Source organism: Chenopodium album, chromosome 24 (assembly GCF_948465745.1).
Source record: "Chenopodium album chromosome 24, dcCheAlbu1.1, whole genome shotgun sequence".
Taxonomy (NCBI): domain Eukaryota; kingdom Viridiplantae; phylum Streptophyta; class Magnoliopsida; order Caryophyllales; family Amaranthaceae; genus Chenopodium; species Chenopodium album.
Window position 1 is genome coordinate 3,174,629 of NC_137857.1, and position 23,251 is coordinate 3,197,879.

The 23,251-nt window shown below is 33.9% G+C and overlaps 2 protein-coding genes and 2 long non-coding RNA genes across 4 annotated transcripts; 3 read left to right on the top strand and 1 right to left on the bottom strand.

Annotated features, from left to right (window-relative positions):
- The first annotated feature begins 7,155 nt into the window (after window positions 1–7,155).
- Window positions 7,156–9,445, top strand: LOC145612597 (uncharacterized). The gene is made up of 4 exons (XR_014106656.1): window positions 7,156–7,331; window positions 7,532–7,751; window positions 8,400–8,507; window positions 9,431–9,445. It is a non-coding gene; the product is annotated as an uncharacterized LOC145612597 (long non-coding RNA).
- Window positions 9,446–9,705: 260 nt separating this feature from the next.
- On the top strand, window positions 9,706–11,583 carry LOC145612752 (uncharacterized). Its single transcript, XM_081668047.1, has 5 exons — window positions 9,706–10,442; window positions 10,777–10,938; window positions 11,032–11,139; window positions 11,238–11,306; window positions 11,440–11,583. Exons 2-5 carry the CDS (start codon window positions 10,789–10,791, stop codon window positions 11,581–11,583), a joined length of 471 nt encoding a protein of 156 aa, XP_081524173.1. The 5' UTR covers window positions 9,706–10,442; window positions 10,777–10,788.
- Window positions 11,584–18,075: 6,492 nt separating this feature from the next.
- On the top strand, window positions 18,076–19,063 carry LOC145612162 (uncharacterized). The gene is made up of 2 exons (XR_014106548.1): window positions 18,076–18,394; window positions 18,726–19,063. It is a non-coding gene; the product is annotated as an uncharacterized LOC145612162 (long non-coding RNA).
- On the bottom strand, window positions 19,049–23,147 carry LOC145612161 (protein PGR-like). Its single transcript, XM_081667535.1, has 5 exons — window positions 22,817–23,147; window positions 22,551–22,664; window positions 21,311–21,533; window positions 20,495–20,743; window positions 19,049–19,558 (listed from the first exon to the last, which is right to left on the bottom strand). The coding sequence occupies exons 1-5, from the start codon at window positions 22,981–22,983 to the stop codon at window positions 19,427–19,429; spliced, it is 885 nt and encodes a 294-aa protein (XP_081523661.1). The 5' UTR covers window positions 22,984–23,147; the 3' UTR covers window positions 19,049–19,426.
- Window positions 23,148–23,251: the final 104 nt, after the last annotated feature.

Consider the following 23,251-nt stretch of genomic DNA (forward strand, 5'->3'; position numbering starts at 1 on the left):
GTGCATCATACAAGTGAAATTACATGGCTATTTATAGTAGTAAGAACCACTATTACATTGTGGGCTATAACCTTAGAGGGTGGCAATTAGAGTTGGCTACTACATTAAATGCAATGAAGAAATTGGAGTGTGGACATTCACACCTTGACTAAATTAATTAACTCTTAACACTCCCCCTTGAATGTCCATACAGAATAGGGTATATGTTGCCTCGTTAAAACCTTGCTAGGTAAAACCCTTTAGGATAAAAGCCATAGTTAAGGGAAAAGAGTACAACAATATATTACTATATGCTTTAGTGTACTGCCTCATTAAAAACCTTGTCAGGAAAAACCCATTGGGATAAAAACCTGATCGAAGGGAAAAAGAGTGCAGTGCATATAATGCTCCCCCTGATTTTAACATAGTTTATGAAGACGACGCATCCCAATCTTGTGGACCAACCGCTCAACACTCTTCGAAGGTAGGGACTTTGTAAACAAGTCTGCAAGATTATCAGATGATTGGATCTGTTGGACATTTATCTTCCCTTCCTTCTGCAAATCGTGTGTAAAGAACAGTTTTGGGGATATATGTTTAGTCCTATCACCTTTAATATATCCTTCAGTTACTTGTGCGATACATGCAGTATTATCTTCATAAATGATGGTTGGACTTTCAGTTACTTCTTTCATCCCACATTCTTCTTGGATATTGCCGATCATTGACCTTAGCCATACACACTCACGTCCTGCTTCATAAAGGGCAATCAACTCAGCATGATTTGATGATGTCGCAGTTAAGGTTTGCTTTGTTGATTTCCAAGAAATTGCAGTTCCACCATAGGTGAACAGATATCCAGTTTGTGACTTGGCGTTTTGTGGGTCTGATAGATATCCAGCATCTGCATATCCGATGAGGGTGGCATCTTGCCTTGATTGATAAAACAAACCAAGATCTTTTGTTCCTCGTAGATATCGTAGTAAGTGTCTTACTCCTTTCCAGTGTCTCTTCGTTGGTGCGTTGCTAAACCTGGCTAACAAATTCACAGAAAAAGCTATGTCTGGTCTAGTATTGTTAGCTAGATACATTAGAGCCCCAATTGCACTTAGATATGGTACTTCAGGACCAAGGACATCCTCGTTTTCCTCTCGAGGTCTAAATGGATCATATTTCATAGTCAAAGACCGAACAATCATCGGGGTGTTTGTTGGGGTCGCTTTGTCCATGAAAAAACGTTTTAACACTCTTTCGGTGTAGTTAGACTGATGGACGAAAATACCATTATTTAAGTGCTCAATTTGCAATCCAAGGCAAAATTTAGTTTGTCCAAGGTCTTTCATCTCAAATTCTTTCATCAAGTATTTTGCAGTTCTTTCAAGTTCATTTGGGGTTCCAATGATATTCAAGTCATCAACATAAACTGCAACAATTGCAAACCCTGATTGTGATCTCTTAATGAAAACACAAGGACTGATTTGATTATTCTTGAACCCTTCTTTCATAAGGTATTCACTAAGACGATTATACCACATCCTCCCAGACTGTTTCAATCCATAAAGTGACCTTTTTAATTTTATGGAAAGTAAATGTCTAGGCTTGTGGTTTTCTGGTAATTTTAGTCCATCTGGGACTTTCATATAAATATCTGTATCGAGTGACCCATATAAATATGCGTTTACTACATCCATTAATCGCATCTTTAGTCCTTCTGAGACTGTCAAGCTTACCAAAAATCTTAACGTAGTTGCATCAACTACGGGAGAATATGTCTCCTCATAATCAATCCCAGGAATTTGAGAAAAACCTTGGGCTACAAGTCTTGCCTTGTATCTTACAATTTCATTTTTCTCATTTCGTTTTCTCACAAATACCCACTTGTATCCAACTGGCTTTACACCTTCTGGTGTAAGGGTTATTTTTCCAAACACTTCTCGTTTTTCGAGTGACTTTAACTCTGTCTGCATTGCCTCTTTCCATTTTGGCCAATCATGCCTGCAACGACATTCTTCCACTGTTCTTGGTTCACTATCATTTTCGTCAGATGCCATTTCAATTGCAATGGAATATGCAAATATTTCATTTACGATAACATCATTTCTATTCCAATAATTCCTGGTAGAAACAAAGTTTATTGAAGTTTCATTGTTATCGATGTCATGGTCATCTTGTTCATCCCCTTTCGGATTATCATCTTTTTCTCTATTCTCATCTGTACTTTGTCTTTCTTGACCTTCCGTAAGGGGAATGTTGTTGATCTCATCAGGTCTTTTTAATTTTCTTGGTTTAGAGTCTTTTGAACCAAGTGGTCTTCCACGCTTTCGGCGTGCTAGAGATTCATTTTCAGTGATCTTATCACCAGATGGAATTTCAATTCGTGCAGGGGCATTTTCAGCTGGTATATGTGATTTTGTCACTTTCTTTGCATCTATAAATGCATCAGGCAGCTGATTTGCAATGCTTTGTAAATGAACAATTTTCTGAACTTCTTGTTCACACATATTTGTTCGTGGATCAAACATTGACAATTGTGTTGCATTCCAAATGATTTCTATTTCTTTCTTTCGTGGGTGCACTTTCTCTCCCCCTAAGGCTGGGAATACTGTCTCATTGAAATGACAGTCGGCAAATCTGGCCGTAAATAAATCACCGGTCATTGGTTCAAGATATTTAATTATGGAGGGTGATTCAAACCCAACATAAATTCCCAGCCTTCTTTGTGGACCCATCTTTGTTCGTTGGGGTGGAGCAATAGGAACATACACCGCACAACCAAAAATTTTTAGATGTGAGATATTAGGTTCTCGACCAAAAACTAATTGTAGTGGTGAGAACTTATGATAAGCAGTTGGTCTCAACCTAATTAGAGTTGCCGCATGTATTATGGCATGACCCCAAGCAGATGAAGGCAATTTTGATCTCATCAATAATGGCCTTGCAATCAATTGTAGTCTCTTAATTAATGACTCAGCAAGTCCATTTTGTGTATGAACATGAGCTACAGGATGTTCTACAACAATTCCAATCGACATACAATAATCATTAAATGTTTGGGATGTAAATTCCCCTGCATTGTCAAGCCTTATTCTTTTTATTGTATGGTCTGGAAATTGTGCTCTTAGTTTAATAATTTGAGCAAGGAGTTTTGCAAAAGCAACATTTCTACTGGATAAGAGACTTACATGTGACCATCGAGTTGAGGCATCAATTAATACCATAAAATATCGGAATGGTCCACATGCAGGATTAATTGGTCCACAAATGTCTCCTTGAATCCTCTCTAAAAATGTTGGAGATTCAGTAGCAATTTTGTTCATAGATGGTCTTATTATTAATTTGCCAAGTGAACATGCAGAGCATGTTAATTCATCTGATCGAGGGATTTTAACATTCCTAATTGAATGTCCTACTGAATTTGCTATAATCTTGTGCATCATTCCTGTACCAGGATGACCCAAACGATCATGCCATAAATTTAGCAGATTCTTATTATCTAACTTCTGGTTAGATATCAAATTTATTTCAACTGGTCGTATATCTATATGATATAACCCTGAAGAATATGCTGGCAATTTCTCATACACATGTTTCTTGCCATGTTTTTCTGCCGTGAGGCATAAATATTCTTTTTGATCCACTATCATTGTTTCTAAATGAAAACCATTTTGACGCACATCTTTAAAACTTATAAGATTTCTTCGAGATTTACTCGAATATAAAGCGTCAATAATGATTAATTTTGTTCCATTTGGGAGTATTATGCAAGCTTTTCCAGAACCTTCTATTAGCTTGGCTGACCCAGAAATGGTATTAACATTTGCTTGAAATAATTTTAACTTTAAAAAATATTTTCTATCCTTCAGAATAGTGTGTGTTGTTCCACTGTCCAAAAGGCATTGAAATTTGGAACCAACTTCGGGCAGATCCATATCTTCATAAAATAATAAGTATAAGATTAGTTTAAGATAATTAAACTGGACGTACTTTATTAATAATGAATAATTAAGAGTACATAACTTGAACATGAAAAAAAAACATACAAGAAAAGTACATAATGAAAACATAATACATATCATAGTAATTGATGAATTATCTAAACATGATTATTCTCTCCAAAGATAAATTCACCACTAGCTTCACCATTGTCTATGTGGAAATCAGACACATCAAGGCTAATTCCAGGGACATTTTCTTCATTAACATAATTTGTTTCGGCATGTTTTTCTTTCCCTTTAATGGAAGCCTGGTATAGTTCTACCAGATGTTTGGCCGTACGACAAGTACGTCCCCAATGTCCAGTCATGCCACATCTATAACATGTGTCTTTTCCTTTTGTGGTGGCTTGATTTTTGTTTCCTTGTTGATGCCCCCTTTGAGTGTTGTTTCTAGGGGGAAATTGGCCTCTACCACGGCCATAACCACGTCCACGGCCACGTCCGCGGAAATTTCCACGACCTCTGCCACGGTTATTATATTTTCCACGTCCACCTCTATGAGCAACATTTGTCTCGGGTGGATTTGAGCTTTCTACAGCATTTGTTTCATTGAATGCTTGAGACCCAGTTGGTCTTAGGTTGTGATTCTTCAACAGAAGATCATTATTCTTTTCAGCAACCAATAATGTAGAAATAAGCTCAGAATATTTTGCAAAGCCTCTTTCACGGTATTGCTGTTGCAATACAATGTTGTTAGCATGGAATGTAGAGAGTGTTTTCTCTATCATTTGCACTTCAGTGACTGGTTGATCACAATATCTCAATATTGATACGATTTTATATAGTGATGAATTATAATCACTGACAGATTTAAAGTCCTGAAATCTCAGGTTTGTCCATTCAAACTGTGCTGAAGGAAGGAGTACCCTTTTGTGGTGGTCATACCTTCCTTTCAGGCTATCCCATAGTTCTTTGGGATTTTCCACCATTAAATACTCAGTTTTTAAACTGTTATGTAAATGATGCCTTAAGAGAACTATAGCTTTTGCTTTCTCTTGATCAGTTGGAACTTTAACTTGAGCAGGGGCATCTTTTTCGTTTCCTGGGATGGTAATTTCTTTGATTGTATGTTCCAATCCCTGAGCCTTTAAATTCATTTGGGCATCAACTGTCCATTCAAGATAATTATGTCCGGACAAGTCTAATACGTCAAATTGTCTTTTCATCAAGTCTCCCATTTTAACTACAATCAAATAGGTAATTATTATTAAGCCAATTAAGCAAGTGATAATTAAAGTAATCAAATTGTAATCATAATAATAATCCATTTAAAACATATTTGCTTCTCCCCCTTGGGTTATTATTATGATTTACATAAAGTTAAGCTAAAATTAAACATGATAATTACTTTAGGTAAACAACGACAACAACAAATATAACAATAACAATGATAATAATAACAATAACAATAAATACTACTACTATTACTATATCACCGACAACAACAACAACAATAATAATATTAATATTAATGACATACATTAATGATAAGACAAAAGGAACATTTATTATAACAAAATGCACTTATAATCTACCTAGAAGACAAAAAAACTTGAAGTACTACGGAGATTACATGCATGAATTCCCTTTGTCGAAAAACCGAGCGCTACTTATGTAAAATGATGAAAATCATCATTGCCATTAATAAAACTACTAGGGCCATAATTAAAACTAAATATAGTTTTAATTTCCTTAAATCTTCTTCGAAAGTAAAGGGGTGTGGTGGTTGTCGGTTGTCGACGGGGAACATGGTGTATGACCGGTGTAAATGGAGGAAGAAGAAGAGGAGATAATTTGGGTAAAGTTTAAGGAGGGGATAAGGTTTGTATGGTGAAATAAGGGGGTGTAATCCGCCTTTTATAGGGGGGTAAATTATCCGTTTCAGCTTTACACTACTGTAAAAATATCATACAATGTTCTAGTAGACTGGTAAAATAATCGTAATCAAACTATTAATATTTACAAACGTAAATAAGTATCACACTGGGATGCAAGCCGTAGTGGTCCGAGAACCCTAATCTATTCATGAGGTCAAGGGTTCGAAAACTGAAAGAAACATAAAAGTGTGTAATCTAAAAAATTAAATAAATATAAAGGCTGCATCATTTTTTTCATTTTAGTAATTATGCACAAGTAAGTAAGTATAAACATGATTTGTGTGACCATGAAATTTACTCTATTAACATGCATACAACAAATATTTCCACATGCAAAAGTAATTATATATTACTTTCTATAACCATGCATGAGAGTTACCAAACTAAGTATCATAAATAAGGTATGTATTGATATCCTCATTTTTAATCAACATGGCTAATAATGTGGAGTAATTTTGTGGAGAAATATATTGTGAGTTTCTGGTATAGAGGATCCCATATGGGCAACTATAGAGCATACTCCTCAAAATATATTTTGTGAAGGAAATTGAATCTTTGTAAAAATTGGATAATCGGTATAAGTATACCTGATTGAAGATGGTGCTGATAACGTGTTATGAAATATATAGAAATTAGAGGATTAAGAGAAGAAGGTAATAAGAGAAGTATTACTACTTTTATGTATTACTCTTGGTAATATTTTTGTGCATCATACAAGTGAAATTACATGGCTATTTATAGTAGTAAGAACCACTATTACATTGTGGGCTATAACCTTAGAGGGTGGCAATTAGAGTTGGCTACTACATTAAATGCAATGAAGAAATTGGAGTGTGGACATTCACACCTTGACTAAATTAATTAACTCTTAACACGATCAACTTTTTTATTGAACACTTCAGCTCATGTAAAGCTAAGCGTGTAACTTTAGTACTATGGACTATGGTCTATGGTCTATGGTCTATGGTCTATGGTGGAAGAGACTAGAAGGTCTAGAACTAAATTAGTACTCAATCCATTTTTAAAATATTTGAGACGTTGGACATTATTCACTATTCACATATTAGCTTTAAGTAAAAAAATTTACTAATATAAAAACATATATTATTATAAAATATATTGTTAACTAGATATCCATAACCATTATAAAAATGCAAACTTTGCTACTATTCCTTATGAATAGTGTTTTTTGGTGTTATGACATAGGTGCCCTTAAATTAAATGAAATGCCAACTTTGCCCTTGCTTAAGCCCTTTGCTTTTGCCATCTGTATTGAACAGGGCAAGTGGTCTTCCTGGCTTTTGTTGCAGTGACCGATGATATTTCCTCATTTCCTCAACTCTCCTTTCACCGACTTCCTTCGCTCTCTCTCAAAAACCTAGAGAGAGAAACCTTAGACACCAGTGATCGATGCTCTCAGATTATTAATCGAAATTCAGCAATCACCAAGCTGAATTTGAATGCTTACCAAGCTGCTCAGGTTTGTGTGTTTTCTTTATTTTTTTTTATTTGTTTTTTTTCCTGGTTTTTAGGGTTTAGATGTTCAATTTTGCGGAGATCTGTCTAAATAAAAGATTTAATTTGATTTGTATTTGTTATTTTGAATTTATTCTCTGATTTTGCTGCTCTATATACTGAGATATGGAAGAATAACGTACGTGTATGTAGTGTTTCCATTAGGTAGGTGACCTTCAACCGTCACCTCCATTACAACCACCGTCACAAGCACGAGCCCACTGCACCGCCACGATCCCCACCGTCACAAGCTCATGCTTAAACAAGTTAATGGTTTTTAGGGTCAAATTCGACCATGAAAAGGCTAGATCTAGACTTTTCATGGTCGAATTTGGCTTTATAATCCAAATTCGAGGTGAAATTCAAAGTTCATTCAAGGTTTGAGGTATGTTTTCGTTTTTATATTTTTTTCTTGTTTGATTTTTTCGAATTTGGTTTGATTTTTTTTTTTTCCCGAATTCTCATATTCGAATGTTTGATAATTTTTTTTTATTTATCTTCGTTTTGGGTTTAATTTTTGTTTCGCTTTTTTGTTGATTTTTGGGTTTTGTTTTTGTTAAATTTCAGTTTTATTTTTGTTAAATTTCAGATTTATTTTCGTTTTGATTTTTGCTAATTTTGATTTTGGGTTTGATTTTGTGGTTTGTTTTTAGTGAGTAATTTTGTGGGGTTATTGTTAATTTTGATTTAAATTTTGTATTTTGGTTTAGTTTCTGGTTGTTTGGGTTAAGATTGGCGGTGGTGGTGCGTAGGTAGAGGTGGTTTTGGGTTGGATGTTGGCAGTGGTGGTGCGTGGTTAGAGGTGGGTGTGGAAGGTTGGCAGTGGTGGTGCGTGGGTACGGTGTTAATGCAGGCTCAATTATTAGAAGATCTTTACAATACCTTTCAATATATAGTGTTTGATAAGAATTAGAATATTACAAATTTCTTTTGCTATCCTATCTTTTAATTATCCCATGCATCACACAAAATGTTGAATTTTAATATCTAATAAGATGAACATTCATATCATTCATGTATTGCGCTTTTATAGATGATGTTGCTCCTTGGATGATATGGGGCTACTATATTTCTCCTATGATGTATGGGCAACATGCTTTGGTTCTTAACGAATTTCTTGACAAAAGATGGAGCACTGTAAGTGCGCTCTCTTCCCCTCTTGAATGTTTCCCTCCCTTCTCAATTTCGATAAATTGTTAGTTATAGATATGGAGATTTTACGGAGTAGTAATTTTTTGTGCTCAACTAAATACACTATCAGAGTAGTATTAACCATGCTTTGTATCAATGCAGCCTAATATAGATCCTAGAATAAATGAACCAACTATCGGTAGAGTAATCCTTGCATCAAAAGGCTACTTTAAAGAAGAATATTGGTATTGGATTAGTATTGGTGCTCTTTTGGGGTATGCTGTTGTCTTCAACATCTTATATATCGTGGCATTAACATACTTAAATCGTAAGATCACTTGATCACACTTAATCTCTTTGTTGAAGTTCATAATTAATTTTGACAACTCTATGATTAACTGCTTAATCTTATTTGTTACTTGGTTTTCAGCATTCAATGATTCGAAAACTATAGTTCAAGATGATGATGAGACCGATAAGAACATGAAGACATCCTTAGGAAATAAGGAACATAATAAGGGAGGGAGTAGTATTGTTTGAACATAATAAGCATTACTTTGTTGAATTAGTAATAAGAGATAGGGAGATTTTACGGAGTAGTATTGTGGGTGTATTTGTGCGAAATTGCTTCATTATTATTGAGGTTCATTTGATCGATTTGTTTTTGATTTTTGGGCTTTATTTTGGTCGATTGGTTTTCGGTTTGCCTGCGTATGAATTTAGCGGATAAGCCCCCTTTTGATAGAGCTTTTGTGAGTGTTGATCAAGGTTCTTTCACTTCTTTGGTGCAAGTGTACTTTAGAAATCATTATTTGAACAAAAATGTTTTATTAGCAAATTTGTTTTAAGCAATTGTTTAAATTCAACCAGTTCAAGATTTTTGGTTCTGTTGACAGTTTTCTCACTAGCTGATATTGGTTCTATTTGTAACAGCTACTACAGCTCGTTGATGAAATGTTCTGGCTTTCAGTGAAGGTTTCTGGATTCGGCTTGCTGCCAGAACTGATACCTGCAAATCAAAGGATGATAAAGCATGGTTTCTTCACTGTTATCATTATTTTTCCGTTGAATACTAAGTTGTGGATTCTTATTTCCATTAAAAATGACCCGGATTTGTTGGCATCCTGAAAGATTATGAAGAATTGGCAGCAACGCTAATGTGTACAACAGACCGTCTTGTTCACAAAACCAATGTACTGTCTTGTTTTAATTGGGATAACCTTCCATTCAATCCAGTCACCTTGTTCAGTGCTTGATCTTATGTTCTTAATTCTTTTTGTGAAGGAAAAAATTGAGTCAGCTACCGATGTTTTGAAATCAATCCTCAAACATGTGGTGGATGAAGATCAAGAGCTTACCTGGCCACCAAGAGACCCTGAAACTCTCAGTCTGATGGAACAGGCATGTCCATCTTCTTGTATACTGATTATTTTTTGTTATTTTGACACTGTGGTTATTGATATAGTATGTCTGTTGCATGTATTTTAAAACTTTGTTGCTTATCATATTAATTAAGTGTAGTATCTAGAGTATATTTTTTAATAGATTCATCTAGCTATTGAGATTGTAAGTAAATTAAAAATTTCTTGTTTTTTGACGATTTTAAGGGTTATTATTTGTTCTATTTATTTTCGTTTTTTGGGTTGAATTTTAGTGCCTTCTTCGATTGTGTGGTGGTTTTATTTAGGTTGAATTTGAGTGATTTATCGTTTTTTTGGGTTGATTTTTTGTGTTAGTAGCATTATTGTCTGATTTGTAACAGAATTGTTAATCTCCAGGTACAATTCTATCTCCCCTTTCTCTTTCTTGTTCTAATTGGTTCTAACCTTTTTATGAATGTTGACTGTGTGTGTGTTTTTTTTTCTCATCCTCCAGTTTCTCTGTTTCTTTCTAAAACAGGCGGAAGGAGTATGACGGAGCAAGGTTTGGTGGATTCGAGTTTGAGGTGAAGAAACTCAGATATTATTGCATCATGGTCGATTTGTGACTTTACTCATCCCACAATTACTGATTATTAAAAAAATAATGATAGTAACTAAAAGATCAGATACTAAAGTATTACAATTTACACTTCTTTATTCTGGTAAAATGTTAAATTAGATGGAAATCAGAGAAAAAATAATGTATGAAAAATGAATATAGCCATGAAATCAAATTCTCTCAAAAAAAAAAGAAAGAGGAAGAAATGAAGGTATATGTTCTGTTACCTCAGTAAGATGGCATGTTTCTATGGCTTAGATACTAATCAATTTTCCTCTTTCACAATTACTGTCATTTAGGAAGCTGCACTCATGACTCTGGATGAATATGAAAAGCTGCTCTTAGAGAAGAGACAGGCGCTGAATTCGCAGAAGACAGAATTGAGGAAAGTGACTATTGACAAGGAATTGGAGGGAATGCAACTGATTGAGAAAAAGCCTGTTGCTATTGATGAGATATGGGTGAGAGTTTAATTCTCATTTTGATTTTCGGTATCTCTATGTGGAGACATGGAGTTCAATTTTGAGTATTTGTTATTTTACAATGTTGTGTAGAAACCTGCTAAGGACAAGCAAAAGATGAAAAATAGTCCCAAGAATCAAGCATCAGAGACTTCAAAGACAGAAGACAATGGAGAGGTTACTGAGAGTGATGTCAATCTGGTGAGTTGGGAGTTTTAATTGTTCGCGTTCAGAACTTAATAACTTGTATGACTTAATTTAGATCTTTTAAATGAACGTTGCTTAAATTTCTATTCCAGATATCTGAGGAGGAAAAGCCGCGGAAAGATGGAAGCCTTGAGAAGAAGGAAAAGAGTCGTAAATTTGTGGTATGTACAAGCTAATGAGATTGATAGTCATTTCTTTTAATTCTTCATGGTAGTTGGTCAATGAATCTTTTAACTTGCCTTCCTGAGTATCTTTAGATTCATAGTTGTTGTTTTTTTTGAGCAGGCTGTCTAGGTACATGAAATCTTCAAGTCAACTTTCCATCGTCGGAGTTCTGCTAGAAGGGGGCAAGGGCGTGGTGGACGTGGTGAGCAAGGTGGCTTCAGTGACCGCACTAACAGTGGGCCGAAAAAGAGACAGAGGGGGCTGAGGAGATAACAAAAGGGAGGACGAGAGAGGGGAGGTCTAGGATAAAGTGAAAGAAATAAAGGCCATGAGAGAGGAGTTAATAGAAAAGAGAAAGAGAAAGAAAGATGGCCTAAGAGGAAGAAAGTAAGAGAAACAGGCCCAGAAGTGGGAGAGAAAGTTCAAAAGAGATAGCCATAGAGCAATAAGATATAAAGGGGACTAGAGACAGAGAGAAAGGGGAAGGAGGCCGAAAGGAAAAAGAGAATTATAAAGAAAAGCTGGGAAAGATAAAGAAGCCGGAGGATTTGGATTGGGAGAACAAGTGCAACTTATAATTTTCAAAGCCTTTTTAAATAAGGAACAGGGACAAGATGGATTAGGAAAGAACAAAAATGAAAGTAGGAGAGAAAGAGTTTCGACCAATAAAAAAGAAGGAATGATTGAGAGGAGTAACTACAGTTTATAATTTTCAAAGCTATTAAAAAAATGAACAAGGAGACAAGGCCAAGGGAAGAGAGAGAAAGAGAGAAGGCAGGATGAAAAGAGATCAAAAGGGAGGAGAGAGAGAGAGAGAGAGAGAGAGAGAGAGAGAGAGAGGAGGTCAGGAAGAGAGCGAAAGAAAATTCATTTTACACATTATTGAAAAACATTACGTTTTTTGCCAAGACAGTTACTTTTGCCCAAATTAGATTGTATATTCACTCAGGCAAAACAAATATCGAGAATAAAAAAAAAAACTAAAATTCATTATGCAACTCGAAGAAATAATATACAAATACAAAAACAGCTTTGAAGAAGTGTAGATCACACCAATTATGTAGACTAATAACAAAGAAATACATAATTTTTTCTTAAGTTTTGCATTTAATCCATTTTATATAACTTTAGCCTTTAAAATTGTATTTCCTTATTATTGTTCCTTATTATCACAATCATTTAAGATAGAGCTGTTTGAAAATTATTAAGTTACTCAATAAGAAACCATATAGCGTTTTAAAATAATATCTAAATTAATCGGTTTTTTTTTTTTAAAAAAAAATCTTTAAATTCTAACAAATTGTAGATAACTTATTAAAATTGTTTATCCATAAATATATCCCCGTACAAACTTTATCACTTCTTGTTAGTACTTGTAAATTCTTGTATCCTTGCTACGAATATCACAAAAATCGAACACAACAACGAATTTTACTAATCTTGCCGTCGGGGGGCACGCGCAACGCGCGTGCTCCAACGACTAGTTAATATAAAGTTTCATAATACTACCTTAGTTAATTATTATGTGCAACTTTGGGGTATTATTTGTAAAATATAAAATATTCCAAAGTTGCACATAATAATTAACGGAGGGAGTATAATCTTTAAAATAACTCTCATTAATATTTAATTATACAAATATAAAGTCAAATTAGTGCATTATGCAAAACTGACCGATGTGTCAGATATTCTGAGATAGAGGAAGTAACATACTTGAGCTTTCAATTCGGGTAGACGGGTCAGGTTTGAGTCGGGTAAGTGTGAGTCAGGTCAAGTCAATTCGAGTTAATGTCGTAACCTATGCGGATCGAGTTCAGGTAGTGTCATGCTTGAGTTGGGTCACATCGGGTCATACATCTTAATTATCGGGTTTGGATCGGGTTTAGGTCAGCAAGTCGGGTTACATTCAGGTCAGGTGAATAATAGGTCGGGTTCAATTCAGGTTTTCACAGGTTATTATGAGTTGGAGTCTTTATCGGGTTCAAGTCAATAATTTACGAGTTATAATCAGGTCGGGTCATCCTCAAGTTCGAGTCGGGTTTGGTTCAAGTAAAATATTTGCAGTTTATAATCAGGTTGAGTCATTCTCAGATTCAAGTTAGGTTCGATTCAAGTCAATAATTTGCAGGTTACAATCAGGTCGGGTCATTTCCAAGTCGAGTCAAGTTCGGATTCGGGTCTCAAATATTGGGTTAATATATTCTAACAATTAGAAATGAGCAAATAGCTCTAATTAATCTATGTAAGGAGTCGTATGTTTGAACTATTAACTAATGAACTTATCATAGTAACTCGCTTGAACAAGCACACAACTACACAAGTGACAACGTAACTATATAATTATACTTTGATCAATATTAATAAGGTGGTCTAAATTGAATTTAAGGTGATTTGAAATCGGATTAAGTCAATAACAACTTAGGTTGAGTTTGAAATGGGTCAAGTTCAATTCGGGTTAAATTTGTGTCAGGTCAATATAACAAGTTATGTTGATTTCGGGTCGGGTTAGTAACAGATCGATCGGGTTGAATTTCGGGCTGGGTTAGTAGTCAGGTTAGTAACGGGTCGGGTTAATAACAAGTTGGGTTAAATTCGAGGCGGTTTAGTAACAAGTAGGGTTTAATGAGAATCTGGTTAGTAACAGGTTGGGATATATTCGAGTTTTGACTTAAAACGGATTTGAGTCCATTTTGGTTCAGGTCGGGTTCGTATAGGTCAATAATTTACGGGTTATATTTAGGTGTAGTCATCTCCATGTCGGTTCATGTTCGGGTTCGGGTCTCAAATATTTGGGTTAAGTCAGGTCTAGGGTTGGTTTCAGGTCGGGCCATATCGAATTTCAGTCACCATTTTTTCGGGTTCAAACAGGTCGGTTAATAATCGGATCTTTTCGGATTGGATCAACTTTTGACAGCACTTTAAAATACCCATTATATGGTATTCGGAGTAAACATTTTTGTACAAACTAATGAACTCGTACTGTAGAGAACTAGAGATCGATAACCAAATAATAAGTTACCTATCACCTGACTTCATCTATTTATTTAATTATCCTCAATCTTTCAAGTTTCAAGCCATCTTAAGTCATTTAATCAACAAAGTTAATTAGTAATTACAAATCTATAACTAATACTAAAAATAAATATTACTCCGTACTAACATCATCAACCTCCATACTATCCCTTTTCTCAGTGAAAAATTTGCCACCAATTTAAATTGTGATGTCATAAATCTTTTTTGTCTACACTTTATACTTGTTACTTGGATTTGGATAGCGCCAATTTTTTTGGTTACTTACAATTTATACAAGTACTTGGACTTGAATAATGTCAATTTAATTTGTTTGTTGAATATGTTCAACTCATGGTTAATGTCAAATTGTCAATCATTGTTTAATAACTCCACCTTTTGTTAAGATTTTATTAATATGCATCCTTAAAAACAAAAAAAAAAACTCCACCTTTTGTTAAGATTTTATTAATATGCTATTAGAGTTTGGTTTATCATATTTGTTAATATTGTATATTTGGAAAGTTTATCTTGTTTAGGAGTTTTAGGCAAGTTAGGTATTCTATTGTATTTTGGTATATATTTGTGATTAATAGAATACAAAAGGCTAAGCTGTTTTCTCCAATATTCTCTCTATTTTAACATATGCATCCGTAAATCATTAACTGTAATTTGTAAATCTTGTCAAAAAAAAAAAAAAACTATAATTTGTAAATAATGTGTTACATATGTATTTTTAACTATAAATTATTTTAATATCTAATCCTAAACTTTATATAATGTAATGCAATAAAACATCAATTATAAATTATAGGAAAAATTAATTTTAATCATGCGTCGCACGAGGAATCAGGGATAACCTATTATCACTTTTACGCGAATACAAGGATCAATTGCCCTTATCAGAGTCTTTAATCATCAAAGCTAGCGTCTTGAATTTCTTAGGTCAAAGTTCGAGTTTCTTGACTTTCACCTAACATCAAGTTATCATAGTGTTTACGTTACTTAATATTGTAATCAAATTATAATTAAATATCGAAAAATATATATTAAAAAAAGTATATAAACAAGTCCATTACAATTTTGGTCCCATTGAATAGCTTGCTTGTTTTGAAGCAATTAAAAAAAAAATGTCACCAACCAAGAATCAATCCAATAATTAGTTGATTTTTATAACATTATTTATAGTAATTATACTATTAATGTATCATGAAAGCAACAACTATTACTAATCTGTTGTATATTCTAGACAAATTGATAATTTTTAAGGTATTAATCTATTAATTTAGCTTCCTTAAATTTGTCCTATGTCTTTGGGTATGACTAAGCTACGCTATTGATGAGGTTTCAAATAAACATACTTGTATAACATATCAATTTCTTTCATATACTTGTAATTATCTATAAAAGGAAGACCAAAACCATATTTGTAATATTAGTCTTACTTTCAAAATGAATTTGTGTGATTTTATATAATTAATCATAATCACATCGGATTAATTATCATATAATGGAGAAGAATACCAACTATTACGTATATGACAGATCATATGACATTGGATTAATTAATATTGAGTTATTCATTTTCTACTACTACATAAACCAAGTGATCATAGTTCAATGTTATCACCAAAAATCTCAAACAAATATAAAGTATGAACCCAAATGAGGCACCCCCTTCTCAAATTGATGAGACACCCCCTTCGTCTAAGGACGAGGTACTCGAACCCTCATCTCAAACTGAGGCACCCCCTTCGTCTAAAGACGAAGAACCTCAGTTGAAAGATGAGGCACCCCCTTTGTCTAAAGACGACGAACCCATATCTAAAGATGAGGCAGAGGCACCCCCTTTGTCTAAAGACGACGAACCCATATCTAAAGATGAGGGAGAGGCACCCCCTTTGTCTAAAGACGACGAAACCCCATCTACAGACAAGCCACCCTTAAGTCATCAAATGTCTTACACTGATCATATTATGTCACGCCGTGAAGAAAAAGGAGTCGCCTATGCAGCGTACGTCTGTTCGATATATCGTTTACTTTCGTTCTTACTGCCCTTCAATAACTTTTGTGTTAATATTGTTTCTACTTAAGTATATCTGTATTATAGTGATGAGATTTAAATCTATCACTATAAGTATAGGTTAATAATAAGTTTAACAAGTAGTACATACAACTAGTTTATGTTAATTATTTTTTCCTGTTTTTCTGATCAATGCAGTTTGTTTGCACTGTGCTGCTGTTTTTGCTGCTATGGAGCCTGTGAATGTTGCCTCAGTATCTGCTGTTGTTGCTGCTAAACAGAAGCTATAGTTTCTAAAAGAAACTATGTACTTCCTCCGTTAATATTTACCTTGAACGTACTAATAACACACGTAGTTTAAGGGGAAAAAATTAGAGAACGTGAACAAATAAATTAACTAAAAAAGATTAAACACCGGTTTAAGGAGAAGAATCGGATTGTTAAAGTTAATTAATGTTGAGTTGTTCGTTTACCTTTTCTAATCTCTTATTTAAACTACGTGTCAAATATGTTACAAGAATAAATGTAAACGGAGGAAGTCTGTGTATAAATTGAATTGTATATTACACTACTCAAAGTCAAAGGATTTGTATTTGGATTTAAATTAGTTTGTATCGTATTTATGCCATGTTTGAATTCATCAAAGGAATTGTATTTTTCAAAGTTCATCTATGTAATTGTGTAAATGATTGGGTGTTTTTGACAAGTACTACAAAATCAAGTGGTTTAAGTTTTCCAAATTTCTGAGATCATTGTTTGAGGCTTATCTCTTTAAATTAAGAAAAAACAAACCAAAAGTTACACTATAAAGTTTTAATAATTTGATATTTTGATGCAAATTGCCAATTGTTAATTACTACCGTAAAGGCACAAATGTTTCATTTGCCTTTGACTCTTTGGGGATGATCCTAATACATTTGATGAGGTGTCTAACAAATAACATAACATATAAAAAATATTCCACACATTCTCAATTTTTTTAATACACGAAGATTTTTACATGTTCTACCTTTTTTTTTTTTTTTTTTTTTATAATTTACTATTCACTGGATTAAACTAAAAAAATAAAACTTTGACCATCTATTTCTACTTATTATATACAAAACAAAATATCACATAGGATTTTATTAGAATCGGATAGTTTTCGATAGTTGGTACCTAGATATCAAATTTTTATACTTCACACCAGTAATATAACTAGTTTTTAGGCCTCGGGCGATGCCCCGAGTTACTAAATTAATTTCATGATTAAAATTCTTAATTACATATAATTTTAACAAAATGACATAATATAGTATAGCTTAGTGACTAGCAATATAGTATTGAAAATCGGGGTCTTGAGTTCAAATTGTGCTTGTGGCACCTAAACTTATTTAGGAACGCCTTTTATTAATACCTCTGTTTCATATTATTTGCAAAGATCGCCATATAAATTGCAAGTGATCGAATAGTACAATCGGATTAATAGCAATCTTAATAGACTAATTTGTACTCGTAATAAACAATATTCTACAAGATTGACAATTAATCGTAGTGTAGGAAAAGGGAAAACCGATGGAAGCCCTTACAATCGGGTTTGATGAAAAGAAGAGAAGAGAGGTCACTATCCCTTTCTTAATCAATAAAGATACAACCAAAACCATATTTGTAAATTACAATATAGTCCAAAAAAACAATTGTGTGGTTTAATATAATTTGTGGAGAAATTTCCCTTCCACTACTACCAACTACTTTGCAATCAATCGCATTGAATTGATTAATTATGTGTTATCCATATCTCACACATGTGAATGTTTTCATTGGCTTGTATCACGTGTGACAAGAACAAGAATTGTCAAAATATGAAGCTAACACTCTAATCTTCTTCTACATAAACCAATTCAAGTTAATCATAGTATAACCAGAAAACATAAATCAATCACTAAATTTCGAACAGAAGAGAGAAAGAACGAGAGTAAAAATGTACTCAGATCAGCCACCTCCAGCTCAAGAAATAACATACGTAGATCATGTTAAGCGACGCCATGAAGAGAAAGGATGCATCTATGCAACGTTTGTTTTCTTTTCCTTCCAATATTGCTTATCATTCCATTTCTTTAGCTTGTTTTATCGCGATTTTTTTATATTTAAGAAAATAATTTAGAGTTTAATCAAGATTTTACTTTATGGACTTGCTTGATTCATTCTTCAATCACTTGAAAATTTTCATAATTTATATGATTTTAATCAAGTTGTGAGTAATTGTATATCCTATATATGTGGAAGCATTCTGTTAATATAAATTGTTTCTGCTGAGTAAATTATTGTAGGTGTTTCAATGTTAACAAGTTAACAACTAAATCCAGTTTAATTAAGCCTCATTTTTCTGCTATTTTGAATGCAGTTGTTTTGCGTTATGCTGCTGTTTCTGCTGTTACGAAACCTGCGAATGCTGCTTTGATATCCTCTGCTGTTGCTGTTAAGCACAAACCTTAGTTTCAGACAGAAACTATCTGTACTACTGTATAGTACTGCTTTATGTGGATGAATTCGTATTTGGATTGAGCTGGGTTTGTATCATACTTATGTCGAGTTTAGTTTCTAGCTGTCAGTTTGAATTTGTAAAGTTCTGTCTTATTTCAGCAAGAAGTTCATGTAATACTAGTACCACTGTGGTTGATTGGGTGTTTTGTAAAGTACTTCATACAAAGTAATAAAAAATAAGGGAGATTCAAGATTGAATTCTTTGCCAATTCTAAAATGAGTATTCAACAAACTTTCCTACATATGAACTATTTCTTACAGACAACGCAATCAACGTTTCCATCTTCCAGAAGTAAGAACAGAAGACCAACGAAAGAAATGTACATGTGAACTTATTTCAAAAAGTTTAAAAATGAAAAGACTAACTACAATGTTCGGTCTACAAAACCTGTGAAGTCCTCATGATTTCATCATCAAGCTTGCTATTGAATTCATGTTGGGGTGTACAGAGCAACTCAGCATCTTATAGCAGAGAATAGGCTATCAAAATTTGAAGATAGTATAACTGAATTTTGGAATTCGACATTACTCAAAAAGCATCCTTCTCTAATTTTTACGGTCTCAGAATATGTACACACAGGCAGCAGAAGTCAGCAGGGTGGTGAGCAGTACTGAGACAAGATTGACAGCATTGTTGTCAAGAATATCAACGCCTGTTATGCGCTTGACAGTTGGTCCAGGTTTTCCAACAACCTTCAATTGGCAATTTTAAATTCATTAGTAATTATCAGCAGTATCATCAAGCAAGCTGGCAAATGCAAAATGATGAATTTTAAGATTGTAACAATGTGAGAGAGATTTCAGTTTTACACAGGAAATGTTCAAGATGAACTACTTCCACAGATAAAGCTGCAAGCTGAAGCAGATGTGTATAAATTTTGACATAGTAGATCAGCAGTGCAGTACTAGAGTATAAATGTGATCGCAATACTGTTTAAATTGTCAGTATATTCCTAACTAATTCTCTCTTATCAATGAAATTACAAAATAACTATGACAAGAAACATGGCCAATTATTCCACAAGCATGACAGTATGTAGAAAAAAAGAAGCATTGAGATTTCGAAAGCTTAGAAAGAATAAAAATTCTAAGACTTCATGAGCACTTTCATTCTACATGCATATAAATATAAGCATCACAGTTACTCTTTATAGTCAGCAAAAATATCTAAATCGAAACCTTTGAGGCAAGGCAGTCCAACAACAGGCCACTCAGTCACCGTAGGAGGGTGCTCATCAATTTTATGAAAAATCGAAGATAGTTAAAAAGAGAAGCAGCAACAAAAGGTATGAAAGAAGTGTGCAGAAAAATTCTAGATACATGTGCGGAACAATATGTATGGACTCTATGAAGAGCAAAAGTGATAGAATACATTAAAAGCAATAAGAGACAGATATTGTAGAAAAATCTTCAAGCATATGTAGATTAAAACAGGTACAACAAAAGCAAAAAGTAATGTGTTTGCATACATAGGCTTTCAATGAATATGTGAAGAGAACCTAACATGACTTGAAATGTTGTACATTTTACACAGGTCATTTCCTCATTTTATATGAATATGTATGTTTGAATCTGGAATAATCAGCACAATCAGACACCTGGACTGTCAGAAATTATTTCAAAATTTACCTTTTTACGAACAGTACAAAATCCGCTGAATTGCAGTGTAGCACCCAATAAAGAATCTAACAAACTGCCAAACAGTCCAGCAAATGTTGCAAGGGGTATAACCAGAAGTTGTTTCAAAGCCACATCAGAAGGACAGTTGATAGTAAAATATCCAAACACAGTGAAAGAAAGTCCAATCACAGCGCCTCCAGCTGCAGCTGCCAGGAGCCCTGTTCTTGTGACACCACCATTTGTACCCTTCCGAACTACCTGATAGGCATGGAAAAACAAAAATCAGAATAAGCAATCTATTCTCAAGTACATTAGAATCAAATTTCATTGATCTGCCGAATGACTCGGATAACAAAATGCCAGATGTTAGATAATATCTGGGAGTCAATAACCATGCATACACACATTAGAGTATCAGACACATGTATACCAACAACTACGTTAACTAATGCTCAAATGTACTCCCGTCATAAATGCAAATCATGTGACGCATCATGCGTGCTGCAGCACCCCCGGCACGCTTAAATCTATTGTCTACATTTCTAATGTATCTTCAAACCTCCAATATACTTTGTATAACGATATAATATAACCAACTAAAGAAAAGTATCAGAAATGCATTGATTCTAAAGAGTATCTGCAGGAAAAAAAGAAAAGGAAAAAAAAATAATAATAATAATAATAATAATGGCATCATCCATTCATCACCCTATGTCACACTGACACTGACACTTGACAATTCATGTTAGACTATTAATATGCTAAAATTTATAAAATCAAGTCCAACTTGAGTATCTATGTAAATCCAATTAGCATAATTGTCACCTTTAAGGTTGTGATTAGTCGAGGCTGTGCAGCACTAAGTACACCGATTTCTGAAGACCAAGTGTCTCCATTGCAACAACAGTAGTGACCAATTATGCCACCCAATAGTGCTGTGATAAGAGTAGATTCTCTAGTATCCAAACACTTGTCTTCCGATCCTACCAACTTCCAGATCGTCACAACCAAAGCAGTAGAAATGGCACTGTTAAAAAGCACCTGTATCCTGCAAATTGGCAAAGCATAAGGTGCAGTACAATGTTGAAAAAAAAATCACCAAAACAACGAAGAGTTCAAGCCTTCAGAACTTATGATAACTACTCATTGCTTGCTTATTTACAATTCACAAATCTATACATTTTAACCTAGGAGAATATTCTGTGTTCAAAATACTGTATCCAGCTAGAATCCAATCATAACCACAAAACTTTGGAAGTAGTCCATTCACATTTCTAAATCCTTCCTATCCAAGATGAAGCACTCTACTATGCCTCAAAGTAATTTATATTCCCAGAAAAATAAATCCAAAGTTAATATGAGAAACAAATTTTCGATATCAATGTCAAAACAAGATCAAGCCTGAAAAGTCCGATGGTTTACTGTTCTCAATGGATTAGTAAACAATTAGGTCAAAACAAAATATACAAGGACCAATTACTCACACCGAAGAGCTAAGGGCAGATTCTTGATAATGATTAACCATAAAATTTCAATTACTGCCAAATATATACTACAGGTCTACAGTACAACATCCCTGCTCCAATACATTGAAGTTACATTTGTTTAGACCTCGATTTCAAGCACTTCAAATTAAGTTCTGCTCCTTTGCCTGAACACAATCTTTTAAAGCATATCCACGTAGCTTGCAACATCTAATACTTCGTTTCTTCACACAATTCAAAACATATCAATACCTAGAATTTACCAAACCAAATTTACACGTATCATCCTACTAAACTCCCTTTCTCATATCTACCACCTTTCTCCATTCCTTCTATTGATACAACCGCGTTTTGCACGGTCACAAGACGGTCAAAACTTAGCTGAGTTTGACTCTTTCATATTTTTTACATTTCATAGAAAAACTGATTTTCTTTACCAAAAATTTCTATCATCAAATTATTTCATTAATCTAGATTAGCAAAACGGTCAAAGATGAACATAACAAACAGCATACTAATGCATGCAAAATCATATACAAGTAACAAGCAATTATAATTAGAGAAGAAGCAAAATGTAATACCAGTTCCTTTGACCGCCTTCCTTGTAATCAGCTTCAGATTTACGTTTCTTCTCAGCTCCTACTTTGGTCAACTTAGATGAAGTAAAGAAAAACACTAACAACAAAACTCCAGCCCTAGAAAATCAATTTCACCAAATTACTTCACAATCAAAACCAAATTCAACAAAAATCTTCAACAAATCAACTAATATAAACAAAATCGAAGTCAATCAAACACAAATTTCCAGAAAAAATAAAATAGAGAAGTTTGAAAAGTGAGATTGAACCTGATATTAGTAGCGAGATGAATGAAGACGACGAGAAATCCGCAGAAAGCTCCAGAAAGATCGAGAGACTTCTTCCTGTAAGATCGAATAGCGATAATTGCCGCCATTAATGCAGCGAGTAGAGGTTGAATCAAAGCTCTCTCCATTTTTACGGATGATTCGAACATTGAATTGATTTTCTCTGTCGTTTTTCTTGGTGTTTTTGATTATTTTGGGAAATTTGTGAGAAAATGAAGTTAGTTACATGTTATATAGTTGAAAGATTAGCACATTGTGAAGAGGAGTAGTTGAGGTCGAAGAAGCCGTCGTACTGGAAATTGTTAATTTTATTTTTCCCTCGTTTATTTCTCAAGCAGTCAAGCTTGAAATGAATGAACACACTCCAATTAGGCACTACGTTACATATCACGTCAGCACGTGTATTGGATTTGAATA